The 16,789-nt window shown below is 37.5% G+C and overlaps 2 protein-coding genes across 2 annotated transcripts; both read right to left on the reverse strand.

Annotated features, from left to right (window-relative positions):
- Window positions 1–1,389: 1,389 nt before the first annotated feature.
- On the reverse strand, window positions 1,390–4,798 carry LOC141000954 (pulmonary surfactant-associated protein D-like). The gene is made up of 4 exons (XM_073471843.1): window positions 4,642–4,798; window positions 3,178–3,264; window positions 2,336–2,401; window positions 1,390–1,772 (listed from the first exon to the last, which is right to left on the reverse strand). Exons 1-4 carry the CDS (start codon window positions 4,796–4,798, stop codon window positions 1,390–1,392), a joined length of 693 nt encoding a protein of 230 aa, XP_073327944.1.
- Window positions 4,799–11,617: 6,819 nt separating this feature from the next.
- Window positions 11,618–15,131, reverse strand: LOC141000955 (pulmonary surfactant-associated protein D-like). The gene is made up of 4 exons (XM_073471844.1): window positions 14,966–15,131; window positions 13,405–13,497; window positions 12,560–12,625; window positions 11,618–12,000 (listed from the first exon to the last, which is right to left on the reverse strand). Exons 1-4 carry the CDS (start codon window positions 15,129–15,131, stop codon window positions 11,618–11,620), a joined length of 708 nt encoding a protein of 235 aa, XP_073327945.1.
- Window positions 15,132–16,789: the final 1,658 nt, after the last annotated feature.

Genomic DNA, 16,789 nt, shown 5'->3' on the forward strand with positions numbered 1-16,789 from the left:
CTGTAGTGGCAAAGTTGACATTACCCACCTCTAAGACCAGCTCTACCCTGGTGTGCCCACATGGCCCAGGGAACCCAGGATCTCCCCTTTCACCTTTAGGACCAGGAGGACCTGACAATGCATCTAGCTCAATAAACAGTGAAATTCACAGTATGTTACTGTGTGCACAACAAATTACTGTATGAAATGTATAGTAGAATATTGTACAATCAATCAAAAAATACAGCAATCAAAGACTTACCTGGGCGTTACTGTAGCCAGTAGAAGCCATCAGGCAGAGGATGCAGAAAAACAGAAATATCCTCATCTTCTGAGTGCAGAGCTGGAATATATATATATATATATATATATATATATATATATATATATATATATATATATATATATATATATGAAATATAGCTTTCTTACTTTCACTTCACATCTCCAGTAGTTCCCCACCTTGTTAATGAAATTTCCAATGCAAGTATTTACAGATAGTGAATTTGCAGATAATCAAAACAATTATATAAACAGCACTAGTATAGGGAGGTGCAGCTAAATTTGATAATTATTTTCTTTTCTCAAGTTATAAGTGAAATAAAATGTCTTAATAGCAGAACAAAAACAAATCACTGTATAAACCTTTAGTGGTCTGCGGTGTGTTGCTTCTCCACTTGTTCAGAAGAAAAATGACTGAGATTTTAGGTAGAACTTGTGTATGAGGGGTTTGGTTCAGAGTAAACAACACATGCAAAGGCTCACTTGGGATCTGACTTAGCCATGAAGATCATCTGAGTCAAAAAAAACCTTGCTCTTTATTATTATAAACAATTGCAGAGTGTAGTGATTTCTTTTTAAAATGTATTGCCGCATGTTAAGATGTATATTTTATATGAAATGACACCTGGGTATTATTTAGACTAAATCCTCGTGGTAGCATAGTTCGTACACTCCTAGAATAAAAATGTTAGGGATTGTAATTACCGATATTTCCATATCGTTCTGCACACCAGCACTACTATTTATTAAATCAAGCAATTTTGAATCAGCAATTGATTCCTGTCCCTTTTGGCTCTGCAGCCAAACCAGCTCAAGTGTCAGTAGAAATAAATGAAGGAATTAAAGTACTTTGTTGCTGTATACTTTATTTAGCTGCTTTATGCTTGAAGATTCAGTATTTAATTTATGGTTTACTTAAATTCTTTTTCATATAGAAATCTCTGTGCAACAATAATAATGAAGCCATGCTGCTAATACAATTATACTTGAATAATAATGATAACTGTTGAAGTCCCTGTCTTTCTACCCACCTACATTTATACAGTACTGTCTCCCAAGATTAGACAAACACAGGACACATGTACAACTTTTAATTGAAGAAAGACTTGAAGGGGATATAAGACCTTTCTAATTCTGACAAATGATGTAAGCATTCAGGGAGCATTCTTGTGTCAGTTGCCAGACTCCGCTTTCTGACAGCATGGTGCAGCCTGTATCCCCAATAGATCTGTCTGGCTGCCCTGCTCCCCATTTGGTGAAGGTCAGAGGCCGGTTTTTCATATCGGTCTCAAAATTCCCCTCTGCTTTGTTATTGTTGACATTTATCCAGGCCATCTTGTGAACTTCACCAAAGACCTGAGTCAGTATGATGTTCTCCTCTTCGTTCTGGGGCAAAGCCAGCTCTAAGCCTTGTTGGGAGCAGTAGTCGACAGCTCTGGAGAAGGAGTCTCTCTTCTTGTTGGACAAAAAGTATTTCTGACCAACTCTTCTGACAAAATGATAGTTTATAGCTGAAAAAAGGAAACAACATGCAGCAAATTAGTAATAAAAAAGAAAAAGAGCAAGTGAACACATTTGTTTTCCATAAACCATAAACTTTATCGTCTCGGCATTGATGAATGATATACATTTTCCTGTATATGAGGTAAGATACCAGTCGGTGTCCGCATATTAATGCTACGTCTCATGCAATAAAGTTCCAGATCCGATGTTCAAGAAAAACTGTTAAAACTAGAATATTTTCTATTCTTTACATGTTCGTAGATTGGCTATTCCAAACAGAATGATTCATATGTAATGCACACATCAAAAAGGTTTTGTCCTCATACAGATGATAATTGAGCCAGTACAGCATTTCACTGAAAATATTTAGCTAATTCCACCACAAACATCCTATTCATATAGATGCATATGGGATACATATACTTTAAAAGTACACAGGTAAAGATAAAGTTAAAATACATTAAAAAAAAATGTATTGTCAAACAAAGCACTATCTCTCGGAGAGTTGTAATATATCACCACCCACGTGCACTCAGTTTGTTTAGCACTCCATCTTGAATAGGATACTTACCGAGTTGCAACTTAACAATGCTCTTCTGAGAGGTTTCAACATCCTGACGAGCAGCACTGAAGGGATCTGGATAAAGAGAGCAAATTCAGTTACCAAGGCTGCAATAAACAGGAGCTCACAAATGGGCTATCCCTACAAATTAAAGGCTTTCCATTTCCTTCATGATAACATACTCTTAGTATTTAATGCAGGAGACATTGCACTGGTTTGCGTTATACTCTGCCATCATGAACATTTACTTTTTGTTCAGGATGTTTCACAAAGAAGATATTAATTTACCTTTTTTATAATTTGAGCTGTTCAGTGCTAAATTGATTAGTTCATTAACTGATTACTTCACTTACTTAGGGGTACTTATTGATGACTTAGTCTCAGGTCAAACCACTTATTTCATATTCTAGTTTGGATTTTTTACATACCAAATATGTCGGACCAAATTCGGGCACATGCAAACGTCATCTAGTATATTTCCAATCAAGTCCTGGGTTTCAATCTATTACTCATCATCATAAATCTTGAGAGAAGAGCTAGATTAGGTGGATATGCAATATATATGATACTGTCAAACAGTGCAGTGCAAGGAGATATTTAACAACCTTAAAGAAAGGGGAAACATAAAAAGCATTACGAAGATTGTATTTTGGCAGAGCTGGAAGAAATGTGCAGGTCTTCATCTTTTGTGTACACAACTTGATATGTGTGTCAGCTGTCCTCGCACAGGAGGAACAACTTTCTACAATTAAAAAAAAACAGATATGTGGCATTTACTTAACCGATTAAAATAATGCTGTGAAGTCTATATTGTATATTCTATATGTATATATATATATAAAAATATTTACCTCGGCCACACATAATGACTGGTCCAGGTGGTCCAGGTGGTCCAGGTGGTCCAGGTAGTCCAGGTAGTCCAGGTGGTCCATTGATCCCTATAGAGCAGGTAAAAAGAAAGACTGAAAATACCACACTAAAAAAATATGAACAAGAGGGTTGAATGAATGAAAATCACAGAGACTACCTTAAAAATCAAATTCATTAATCTAAAATTTTAAAGCTTGGCGTAAAGATGGCAGTAAAGGAAAAGTCATGTTGTTACAAGTCAACAGGGCTTCTCCTATGGTGAGCATGAAGTATCCAAAAATTTAAATGTCAGCCTCCTTAATTTTTTTTGCCTGATGGTAGATGATACATCGACCAAAATACATTTTAGCCATCTTCTAAAACGCATTAAAGGGCTCACTCAGGTACATGGTAATGTATGCATGTATTAGCCTATATGTGGCCCTTCATAAAAAGTTGAACTGTTACACAAATAAAAAAGGTTCATCTTTAGGCAGAACAATTTTGCTTGACATGGAATCCTTCTTCAGTCCATCCTCATAAAAAAAAAAAAGACTATATGCTGTTGATCAACTGGGAATACAGCTTACCGTGACCCATTATGATGTTTGTTGTTAAGTGGTGGCCTCAAGTGGGTGTGGTAATTATTACAGGCAGCAAAGTAGAAAGTCAGGTAAAGTAATATAAAGAGCAACAAAGTTGGTATAAGGAGGTGAATAAGGTGGATGGTTGTGATACACAAGCACAGGACGTTTACCCAGGAGACTGCTGTTCATGTCCAGTTTGAAACCAAAGGCAACAGTAAGTTATTTTTATTTGAACATACTTAACATACTAGGGTAGGGAACTTAAGTGATGTTTAGTTACGTACATAACTTAAATTCCTTTGTTAGTAAAGTTACAAAAATAATGTTATTTTAATCCAAACCACAATGTTTTCCCAAACTAGCTTTATTGCCTAAAACCCAAACTGCAAAGATATGACGAAGGTCCGGTACACCTGTCGCTGGGACGCTTCAACCTTTATGTGGTTTTGGGAGTAACTGACAATCAACCTATTCAGTCGTTTGGGAATGAGGATGTGTTGCTTTCTTTCTATTTTCAGATATGCTGTGTGCAAAGTTGCACGTCTGATGTTAAGATGGTCTTGAGTCAGCTCAGCCAACATGAGTCTTCGCTGGGTGACATGTGAAGGGTAGCATGCGATAAACCCTTCACTGCTGCTACGCCATTGCACTTCTCTTCCATCGCTCTGAAGACTCACCAGTGGAGGAAAGAATTTCCCAACTGAAGTTATAACAGCAGAGTCACTTTCGACCTTTGCTGTCTCATTTCCCTCTTACGACCAGGGATGAGCAAGTACATTATCTAAATCTGTATTTGCTCAACAAGTGAATTTTTTTGTATCTGTAGCCATACTTGAGGAGGTGTAAAAAAGTGACACCAACCTACTAAACCTCTCGCACCCGGAAAACCCGGTGGTCCAGAAGCACCAGGTGGCCCATCTGGCCCAGCTGGCCCAGGATCCCCTTTGTCTCCTTTGGGACCAGAAGGACCTTGAAGCTGACTGTAGCCAATTGGAGCCATCAGGCAGATGAAGCAGAATCGGAGACACAACCTCATCTTCTCAATGCAGAACTGAAACCTATATTAAATAAAGTTGATAATGTTCCTGTTTACCAGCTCAATCTGAAATGGTTTTATCATATTGTACAACTTAATTAATACAAAGTGTAGCAAACAAAAATCAAAGTTGTTAATTTCACAATTTAGACAGTAAAAATAGTTTCCACTCATTATATGTTTCCAGTAGTTTCCACCTTGTGGTAACACTTAAAGTTTTCTATGCAGGTACAGAGTAAAGATACTTAGAGTGTGTCACTGACATTGATCTAGTAGTTCTGATGAACAGAAAGAAACTCACCGTATAGAAGAGAAGTGATCTGGATGTGCTGCTTCTTTGCTGCTTTCAAACAAAAGTGGCAAAGAAAAAAGTCTGATTATGTGAGAAATCCAGAGGAAATGAAAAGCAGGTGAAACATCTTTTTACAGGACATGACACAGAAAAATAGAACCAGCGCTTCCATCTGGCTGTAGTGACAACAGATTACTTCTGCATGCATTTCTATTCAAACAGATGAAATTTATTTATTTATTGTTTTAAGACATTTTTGCTGAACCATGCCAGTTTAGCATCTGTGATATGACTATTTTCATAGAAGCCATAGCTGATGTATCCATGAATTTAGAGAATAGATTGTTTCAAACACATTTTTTTATTTCATTTGTCCAGGCCAAAATGTGTAGAGTACCCTATTATTCACCACTTGAAAATAAATAATACAGTCACAGTCCAGGACTGCAGCTGATTATTATTGCAACCTGAGAAAAGAGGGTTTTAGTGCCTCGCTCACTGGGACTACATACATGACACATGACATTAAAAACCTCCATCTTCAAGATGTGCTTATGAATCTACAGTCCTGGGTAGAGAGAATAATTGATTTCAGGCCACTGTGGATGATGTTCAAGTTTTCACAGTTCAGTTTCAGGATGCTTTGCTCTTCCTGTGAGATCTTACATGTTAAATGAATGAAATGAAACCATTTCAATGCTGTACACTTTATTGTGACGTATGGTCTCAGAAAATCTCTGCATCAGTAATAATGTGGTGGTTTTGGGAAAACATCCAATGGTTGGTTCCTTGTAATCCCCAACAATAATGTCAATAATGTTAATGTCAATATTTTCAATTTGCTTAATGTTAGCACAATGACAAAATGCATGGGGATTACATCAAGAATGAAGACATTTTTTTTTTTAATCTGATATCACTATCTAAATAAAAAACAGACAAATAACTAAGATAATACCAGAAAAGGCAATGGATATGAGACCTTTCAATAAGTGACATATGATGTCAGTTACAGAAATGTCTCATATGTGTGTAAATAGCAAAAAGTCATTGGTTTAACTGAGCAATACAGCCAATACTGTTACAAATTCCAGGTCTATAAGGGCTTTTTTCTGCAGTTTTTGCAAGACAAGCATTTTATTAGATGAAGTGAACAAAACCTTTACATTGAAACACAACTTCCAAGGGTTTTAATAACTTTCTATAACTGACAAATGATGTAAGCATTCAGGGAGCATTCTTGTGTCAGTTGCCAAACACCATTTTCTGACAGCGTGGTGCAGCCTGTATCCCCAATGGATCTGTCTGGCTGCCCAGCTCCCCATTTGGTGAAGGTCAGAGGTCGGTTTTTCATATCGGTTTCAAAATTCCCCTCTGCTTTGTTATTGTTGACGTTGATCCAGGCCATCTTGTGAACATCCCCAAAGAACTGTGTCAGTATGTTGTTCTCCTCCTCGCTCTGGGGCAAAGCCAGCTCTAAGCCTTGTTGGGAGCAGAAGTCGACGGCCCTGGAGAAAGTACCCCTCTCCTTGTAGGACACGAAATACTTCTGACCAACTCTTTGGACAAAGTCGTAGTTAATAGCTGAAAAAAGAAAACAATTCAATGTTCGATTTTGTGTGACAAAATAATCTTAACTCAAGGTCCACTCACTTGGTTTTTTTGGAGCTTAAAGCATTACTCGATGACAAGGGGTCCTATATTGGAGGCGTCAGATCTGGTTTTTGGCATTGGATATTCACTCACTACGGTCAATATCGCCCCCTGATGATACCGCATCTTCATATACACGTGTACCTTTCACACCTAGGTGAGACACTACTGTTTAGCAAATCAGCAGGTCTATTACATGCTTTGGCATCAGACTAGGCTGAAGTATGTGTGTTCTTGGATTCCCCATCTGTAACATAATACTACAGCGCATAAATATAATTACAACTTTCTGTCCTCATCTAAATAAGATGAATGGAGTCCTGCATGGCAGCATTTCACTGAAACTGTTATGCTCATTGTGACTTTCTCAAACCTGCAACTTACACACATGGAACACAAAACATGTAGAACAAGGAATCTAACCAAGCATTATCTTTTGAAGAGTTGTAATTCATCACCATACATATGAACTCACTTGGATAGATACTTACCAAGCTCAAACTTTGCAGTGCTTTCCTTTAAAGTTTGAAGCTCCTGGCCAATCGCGCCAAAGAGACCTGGATTAAACAGATTACATTACTAAGGTTTCACATTAGAGTTACAAGTGTGTGCATATATGATGATGTCAAACAGTGCAGAATAAGGAGACTTTCACAAGTTTTAACCTCAAACTGAGGAGAAACAAAATGAGTTGAACTTTTGTAAGATTTTCAAACTATGGGCTCATAGTTAAGGATAAGTTTATCCAAAAGAGAAAATTAGGCCATTAACTTCTCACCTCCATGCCAATGGAAAGTCGGGTGAAGATTTGTAGTTCACAAAACATTTCTGGAGCTTAACAGCAAAACAGCAATGCAGCATTCTCCTAAACAACTGAAAGAGATGGGGACTTGTTTTCAAATGTCAAATAACCACCAAAACAAGTATTTACACGTTTAACGTTTTCACAACTGGCTGTTGTTGTTTTTTTTTACATTTTAAAAGTCCCCATCGACTTCACTTAAGGAGAATGCAGCAATAATGTTTTGCTGTGAAGCTTCAGAAATGTCGTGTGGACCACAAAACTTCACCTGACTTTCCAACGGCATGGGGGTGAGTAGATAATGACTAAATTTTCATTTTTGGGTTTGGGCTAAGATGCTGTATACAAATGTTCCTGTGTGTCTACTCTTGCCTAAAAAACAGAGTTTCCTTGAGCAAGAAAATAAAAACAAAAGAATTTGCAGAGGTTGTTGTACTTCTGCTTGCTGTATTGTAATAAATGACAACCAGCAACTACTAAACTGATGAAAACAATTCTGTAAAGAATCCATATATTTTCTAATAAAAAATTAATAACCTTGACTACACAGAACATGCGCAGTTGGTCCAGGAGGTCCAGTTAATCCAGGAATTCCAGAGGATCCATGATATCCATGTCGTCCTACAGGTCCAGGTGGCCCTGTATAGCAGGTAAAGAGACCTCAAACATGACTTAAAGTGCATCGGCTCAATGAGCAGCTCAATGAAGATGAAATGCTTGGTGGAAAATAACATGTCGGATAAATAAAAAACAGACACAACTTTCCAATTCTCAAGTCTTTTGTGGGACAGAAAGGTTTGGCTTGACAGTGGCACCACAGGATATGTCAAAGGGTTTATCCTTTAATGAGCATGAAATTATTTAGATATTTAAAACAAGTCTAACAAGTGACACCAAAATACATTAGTCCAGTCCTCTATGAGGCAATAAAGTCCTTACTAGGTTTACATGCCAATCCACACATCGCATTACAATCCTATAGGTAAAACAGACCAAAATACATTAGGCCAGTTCTCTATGAAGCTGTTCACCTTTGGTATCACCATCCGTCCTCAGTGATCTGATCACAAGTGGGCAGCTTTAAGTACGTCCCAGCATGTGTCTCAAATAACCTCTTGTGATTGTATCTCACTTCCCTGCTCTACATGTATATACTTACATCAATGGAACAAATGAATACACAAAGAACACACACAAAGAAATAAATATCTTCATGTTGAACATTTGCCGAATCAAACAGCAGGCCGAAATAGTAACAATTAATTTGTTGTAGACAGCATTTCAAAAAGTTTATAAACTTTCTCCCCACGTCTCAAAATTGAGTGTTTTTTAAGGGAGTTCATCCACAATATGTGTCATTTATTAGTTACTGTTTACTGTATTTGTAAATTTAGACATGTTTCCTGAGAGTATATTATATTATATTATTATGTTATATATTAAATTTGGTGTAAACAGTGAAGTCAGTTGAAACAGTGAGTTCAAACAGCTGCTGGGAGGCACAATGCACTTTGGACACAGAAGCAGACAGGGTGCACTTTAAACATGAAAACAGACAGGCTGGTGCAGCGATGTTGTGATGAACTGATACTTTTTACAAGAAAAGAAACATCCTAATTTTATTTTTATTTTTTTTATTTAATGCAGAATTTACAATAGGCACCAATGATTTTGAATGTGCCGTATCCGTTTCACAAAGTTTTTAAGTTTCTCTTCACGCAAGAACTCTGACAGTCATACAAGTCTGGTGATATTGCTGTTACTAGTTTAATATTTGGTTGAAACAGACACAAGTGCATTCACAAATGTCTGCTGCTAAATTGCTAATTGGCAGGTTAAGAGAGCCCAAACACGTAATTTGCCTGACAACGAACCAGTAGCTTCTTCGCGTTGTCTAGGACACACACTGCCAAAATAATGTGGTCACGTGCGACCCAGATCGCCTCCAAATGTGGTCTGAGTGACATTATAAAGCTATGGGTGGTGCTTAGTGAAAGGTCCTTGGCTTTTCCAAAAGGGAGATGCCAGAATTCAGTCAAAAGATAAAGGGAGTCAGGTCAGTATTCAGGAGTGTTGGTGAAAAGATAATGAAATCAATGTTACCCACCTCGATAACCTGGATGTCCAGGTTGGCCCTCAATCCCAGGTGGTCCAACCCTCCCAGGTGGCCCAGGATCCCCTTTGTCACCTTTTGGACCAGGAGGACCTGGATGCTGACAGTAGCCAAGAGGTGCCATCAGGCAGAGGATGTAGAATAGGAGACACACCTTCATCGTCTAAATGCAGAACTAAAGTTTAGGTTAAATCAGTTACAGAATGTAATCAGGTATATTCACTCATGTGCTTTATTTTTGTGCAATTTTGAGGTACTTGTACATAATTTGAATATTTTCCTTTGATGCTACTTTATACTCTACTTTTACTAAGTTTTAGATATATCGTGCTCTGCTAAGTGCTATTCATATGCATGACTTTTACTTACCAAAGTCATCTTTTCACAGAATACATTTACTTTTACTTATGTATAATTGTTGGCACTCTTGACAACACTGCATGAAATATATTTAATGAGTTTTCTACACAGGCTGCATCAGAAATATTGTTTTAGTATAATTTATTTAAAATAAGCACAAGACAAACAAAAACAAACCAATAAACTCAACAGAACTTTCTATGCAATCACATCGTTAAGTTCTACATTAAGTGAGGTATTAATGATGTTAATCAAGCCCGAAACAGCATCAGAAAACAGAAACAAACTCACTTATGACCGAGGAGTAACGGCTGGATGTGCTGCCTCTTTGCTGCTTCCAAACAAAAATAGCCGAGGAAACAGTTCAAAGTCAAAAACATGAGAGACCCAGTACAGAGGAAATGAAAAGCAGGTGAAAACTCTAAATATGGGATATGAAACAGAAAAGAGACAAAAAGTCCCAAAGCCTTCCACTTTTTAACCAATGAATGTCAAAGCAGTGCCACAATCTGCTGTTAATGGTCATTGACCATATTAACTGGAGAAGAGACAGCTTTATTGCTCCTGGGGATCAACAACATTTCCTCATCAACAATTCCTCAAACAATTCTGCATTGTCTCAGTCAATACACAGGCTTTCTCAGGCTGAAGTGCAGGGGGCTGCATTAACAAAGGGAATAGTAAAAAGCTAAATAGTAAAATACTGTCTCTGATGATAATTGTATATGAAATATATAACAATAGCAGTGTTTTTTCTGGATCATTCTCATGTCTTAGATTAGTATATTTAGTAGTCGTCTTGTTGCCAAGGGCGATATTTATGGGTAAAGATTGGTCAGTTTGGTGCCACCTAGTTGCAACCTTAATTAAAAATCTTCTTAGCTGACCCACTATTTAAAGATTAAAACATCTGGAAACAAGCTGTGTTTACAAAAAAGGCACAAAAAGGAAGGACACATGTCACATGGAGGTACTCCAGTTTTCACAGTTCAGTTTCAGGATGCTTTGCTCTTCCTGTGAGATCTTACATATTAAATGAATGAAATGAAACCATTTCAATGCTGTACACTTTATTGTGACATATGATCTCAGGAAATCTCTGCATCAGTAATGATGTCATGCTGATGTTGCAATCCTTAATAGGGACTTACTTCCACCACAGTAGTGGTTTTGGGAAAACATCCAATGGTTGGTTCCTTGTAATCCCCAACAAAATAAGGATACATTTAATGTCAATATGTTCAATTTGCTTAATGTTAACACAATGAGAAAATGCATGGGGATTACATTTTTTTAAGGAGAATGAAGACATTATTTTTTTATCTGATATAACTATCTGACTAAAAAAAAAGACAAAGAACTAAGATAATACCAGAAAAGGCAATGTATACGAGACCTTTCTATAAGTGACACTTGATGTCAGTAACAGAAATGTCTCATGTGTGTAAATAGCAAAAAGTCATTGGTTTAACTGAGCAATACAGCCAATACTGTTACAAATTCCTTTTTTCTGCAGTTTTTGCAAGACAAGCATTTTATTAGATGAAGTGAACAAAAACTTTACATTGAAACACGACTTGCAAGGGTTTTAATAACTTTCTATAACTGACAAATGATGTAAGCATTCAGGGAGCATTCTTGTGTCAGTTGCCAAACACCATTTTCTGACAGCGTGGTGCAGCCTGTATCCCCAATGGATCTGTCTGGCTGCCCAGCTCCCCATTTGGTGAAGGTCAGAGGTCGGTTTTTCATATCGGTTTCAAAATTCCCCTCTGCTTTGTTATTGTTGACGTTGATCCAGGCCATCTTGTGAACATCCCCAAAGAACTGTGTCAGTATGTTGTTCTCCTCCTCGCTCTGGGGCAAAGCCAGCTCTAAGCCTTGTTGGGAGCAGAAGTCGACGGCCCTGGAGAAAGTACCCCTCTCCTTGTAGGACACAAAATACTTCTGACCAACTCTTCGGACAAAGTCGTAGTTAATAGCTGAAAAAAGAAAACAATTAAAAATTTGATTTTGTGTGACAAAAGAATCTTAACTCAAGGTCCACTCAATTGGTTTTTTGGAGCTTAAAGCATTACTCAATGACAAGGGGTCCTATATTGGAGGTGTCAGATCTGGTTTTTGGCATTGGATATTCACTCACTACAGTCAATATCGCCCCCTGATGATACCGCACCTTCATATACACGTGTACCTTTCACACCTAGGTGAGACACTACTGTTTAGCGAATCAGCAGGTCTATTACATGCTTTGGCATCAGACTAGGCTGAAGTATGTGTGTTCTTGGATTCCCCATCTGTAACATAATTCTACAGGGCATAAATATAATTACAACTTTCTGTCCTCATCTAAATAAGATGAATGGAGTCCTGTATGGCAGCATTTCACTGAAACTGTTATGCTCATTGGGTCTTTCTCAAACCTCTAACTTACACAAATGGAACACACAACATGTAGAACAAGGAATCTAACCAAGCATTATCTTTTGAAGAGTTGTAATTCATCACCATACATATGAACTCACTTGGATAGATACTTACCAAGCTCCAACTTTGCAGTGCTTTCCTTTAAAGTTTGAAGCTCCTGGCCAATCGCGCCAAAGAGATCTGGATTAAACAGATTACATTACTAAGGTTTCACATTAGAGTCACAAGTGTGTGTATATATGATGTCAAACAGTGCAGAATAAGGAGACTTTCACAAGTTTTAACCTCAAACTGAGGAGAAACAAAATGAGTTGAACTTTTGTAAGATTTTCAAACTATGGGCTCATAGTTAAGGATAAGTTTATCCAAAAGAGAAAATTAGGCCATTAACTTCTCACCTCCATGCCAATGGAAAGTCGGATGAAGATTTGTAGTCCACAAAACATTTCTGGAGCTTAACAGCAAAACAGCAATGCAGCATTCTCCTAAACAACTGAAAGAGATGGGGACTTGTTTTCAAATGTCAAATAACCACCAAAACAAGTGCAAACATGCTTAACGTTTTCACAACTGGTTGTTGTTGTTTTTCTTTACATTTTAAAAGTCCCCATCGACTTCACTTAAGGAGAATGCAGCAATAATGTTTTGCTGTGAAGCTTCAGAAATGTCGTGTGGACCACAAAACTTCACCTGACTTTCCAACGGCATGGGGGTGAGTAGATAATGACTAAATTTTCATTTTTGGGTTTGGGCTAAGATGCTGTATACAAATGTTCCTGTGTGTCCACTCTTGCCTAAAAAACAGAGTTTCCTTGAGCAAGAAAATAAAAACAAAAGAATTTGCAGAGGTTGTTGTACTTCTGCTTGCTGTATTGTAATAAATGACAACCAGCAACTACTAAACTGATGAAAACAATTCTGTAAAGAATCCATATATTTTCTAATATAAAAATAATAACCGTGACTACACAGAACATGCGTAGTTGGTCCAGGTGATCCAGGAGGTCCAGTTAATCCACGAGGTCCATATGGTCCTACAGGTCCAGGTGGCCCTGTATAGCAGGTAAAGAGACCTCAAACATGACTTAAAGTGCATCGGCTCAATGAGCAGCTCAATGAAGATGAAATGCTTGGTGGAAAATAACATGTCGGATAAATAAAAAACAGACACGACTTTCCAATTCTCAAGTCTTTTGTGGGACAGAAAGGTTTGGCTTGACAGTGGCACCACAGGATATGTCAAAGGGTTTATCCTTTAATGAGCATGAAATTATTTAGATATTTAAAACAAGTCTAACAAGTGAGAACAAAATACATTAGTCCAGTCCTCTATGAGGCAATAAAGTCCTTACTAGGTTTACATGCCAATCCACACATCGCATTACAATCCTATAGGTAAAACAGACCAAAATACATTAGGCCAGTTCTCTATGAAGCTGTTCACCTTTGGTATCACCATCCGTCCTCAGTGATCTGATCACAAGTGGGCAGCTTTAAGTACGTCCCAGCATGTGTCTCAAATAACCTCTTGTGATTGTATCTCACTTCCCTGCTCTACATGTATATACTTACATCACTGGAACAAATGAATACACAAAGAACACACACAAAGAAAAAAATATCTTCATGTTGAACATTTGCCGAATCAAACAGCAGGCCGAAATAGTTACAATTAATTTGTTGTAGACAGCATTTCAAAAAGTTTATAAACTTTCTCCCCACGTCTCAAAATTGAGTGTTGTTTTTTAAGGGAGTTCATCCACAATATGTGTCATTTATTAGTTACTGTTTACTGTATTTGTAAATTTAGACATGTTTCCTGAGAGTATATTATATTATATTATTATGTTATATATTAAATTTGGTGTAAACAGTGAAGTCAGTTGAAACAGTGAGTTCAAACAGCTGCTGGGAGGCACAATGCACTTTGGACACAGAAGCAGACAGGGTGCACTTTAAACATGAAAACAGACAGGCTGGTGCAGCGATGCCGTGATGAACTGATAGTTTTTACAAGGAAAGAAACATCCTAATTTTTTTTTTTTTTTTATTTAATGCAGAATTTACAATAGGCACTAATGATTTTGAATGTGCCGTATCCGTTTCACAAAGTTTTTAAGTTTCTCCTCACGCAAGAACTCTGACAGTCATACAAGTCTGGTGATATCGCTGTTACTAGTTTAATATTTGGTTGAAACAGACACAAGTGCATTCACAAATGTCTGCTGCTAAATTGCGGATTGGCAGGTTAAGATAGCCCAAACACGTAATTTGCCTGACAACGAACCAGTAGCTTCTTCGCGTTGTCTAGGAGACACACTGCCAAAAGAATGTGGTCACGTGCGACCCAGATCGCCTCCAAATGTGGTCTGAGTGACATTATAAAGCTATGGGTGGTGCTTAGTGAAAGCTCCTTGGCTTTTCCAAAAGGGAGATGCCAGAATTCAGTCAAAAGATAAAGGGAGTCAGGTCAGTATTCAGGAGTGTTGGTGAAAAGATAATGAAATCAATGTTACCCACCTCGCTCACCTGGACGTCCAGGTGGGCCCACAATCCCAGGTGGTCCAACCCTCCCAGGTGGCCCAGGATCCCCTTTGTCACCTTTTGGACCAGGAGGACCTGGATGCTGACAGTAGCCAAGAGGTGCCATCAGGCAGAGGATGTAGAATAGGAGACACACCTTCATCGTCTAAATGCAGAACTAAAGTTTAGGTTAAATCAGTTACAGAATGTAATCAGGTATATTCACTCATGTGCTTTATTTCTGTGCAATTTTGAGGTACTTGTACATAATTTGAATATTTTCCTTTGATGCTACTTTATACTCTACTTTTACTAAGTTTTAGATATATCGTGCTCTGCTAAGTGCTATTCATATGCATGACTTTTACTTACCAAAGTCATCTTTTCACAGAATACATTTACTTTTACTTATGTATAATTGTTGGTACTCTTTACAACACTGCATGAAATATATTTAATGAGTTTTCTATACAGGCTGCATCAGAAATATTGTTTTAGTATAATTTATTTAAAATAAGCACAAAACAAACAAAAACAAACCAATAAACTCAACAGAACTTTCTATGCAATCACATTGTTAAGTTCTACATTAAGTGAGGTATTAATGATGTTAATCAAGCCCGAAACAGCATCAGGAAACAGAAACAAACTCACTTATGACCGAGGAGTAACGGCTGGATGTGCTGCCTCTTTGCTGCTTCCAAACAAAAATAGCTGAGGAAACAGTTCAAATTCAAAAACATGAGAGACCCAGTACAGAGGAAATGAAAAGCAGGTGAGAACTCTAAATATGGGATATGAAACAGAAAAGAGACAAAGTCCCAAAGCCTTCCACTTTTTAACCAATGAATGTCAAAGCGATGGTCATTGACCATATTAACTGGAGAAGAGACAGCTTTATTGCTTCTGGGGATCAACAACATTTCCTCATCAACAATTCCTCAAACAATTCTGCATTTTCTCAGTCAATACACAGGCTTTCTCAGGCGGAAGTGCAGGGGGCTGCTTTAACAAAGGGAATAGTAAAAAGCTAAATAGTAAAATACTGTCTCTAATGATAATTGTATATGAAATATATAACAATAGCAGGGTTTTTTCTGGATCATTTTCATGCCTCAGATTAGTATATTTAGTAGTTGTCTTGTTGCCAAGGGCGATATTTAGGGTAAAGATTGGTCAGTTTGGTGCCACCTAGATGCAACCTTAATTAAAAATCTTCTTAGCTGACCCACTATTTAAAGACTAAAACATCTGGAAACAAGCTGTGTAAGGAATGTAAGGAAACATGTCACATGGAGGTACTCAGACAACATTGAAACCACATTTTCTTGTAACTCTTGAAACACCATTCCCTCAGCATTTTTAGAGTGCTGCACTCTAAAGAATTTAAAGTGAAATTATAGATGAAGAAACTGATGACAACAAAGCAGAGAAAAGTGGATAATGGCAATGTTTAAATAAAGGTTTGTACTGAATTCAACTAACTTTGTCTGAGTACTTGTTACAGATGTTTCATGTTTAAGAGGTTAATCTGGAAAAAAAAAAAAAAAACGCTGCTCCCTTTTGAAAGTGATAATTCAGTCAGTATCACAGTGACGGAAATCTTTGAAAAATTGATTGTTTGTTTGTTTGTTTGTTTATTGGTTTAAATATACAGAGACAATGCACATTAATAAACATTTCTGTAAACATGCCGGTTTAGCCACGTTGGCTAATTTTCAACCGTAGTCTCTGGGGCAGGTGACTTGAGCACTACAATAATTGTCAACCACAGCTGGACCAAAAGAACAAAAACGGACGTAATCGGGAAGGGAGTTGTGG

This window comes from Pagrus major, chromosome 8 (assembly GCF_040436345.1).
Source record: "Pagrus major chromosome 8, Pma_NU_1.0".
NCBI lineage: Eukaryota > Metazoa > Chordata > Actinopteri > Spariformes > Sparidae > Pagrus > Pagrus major.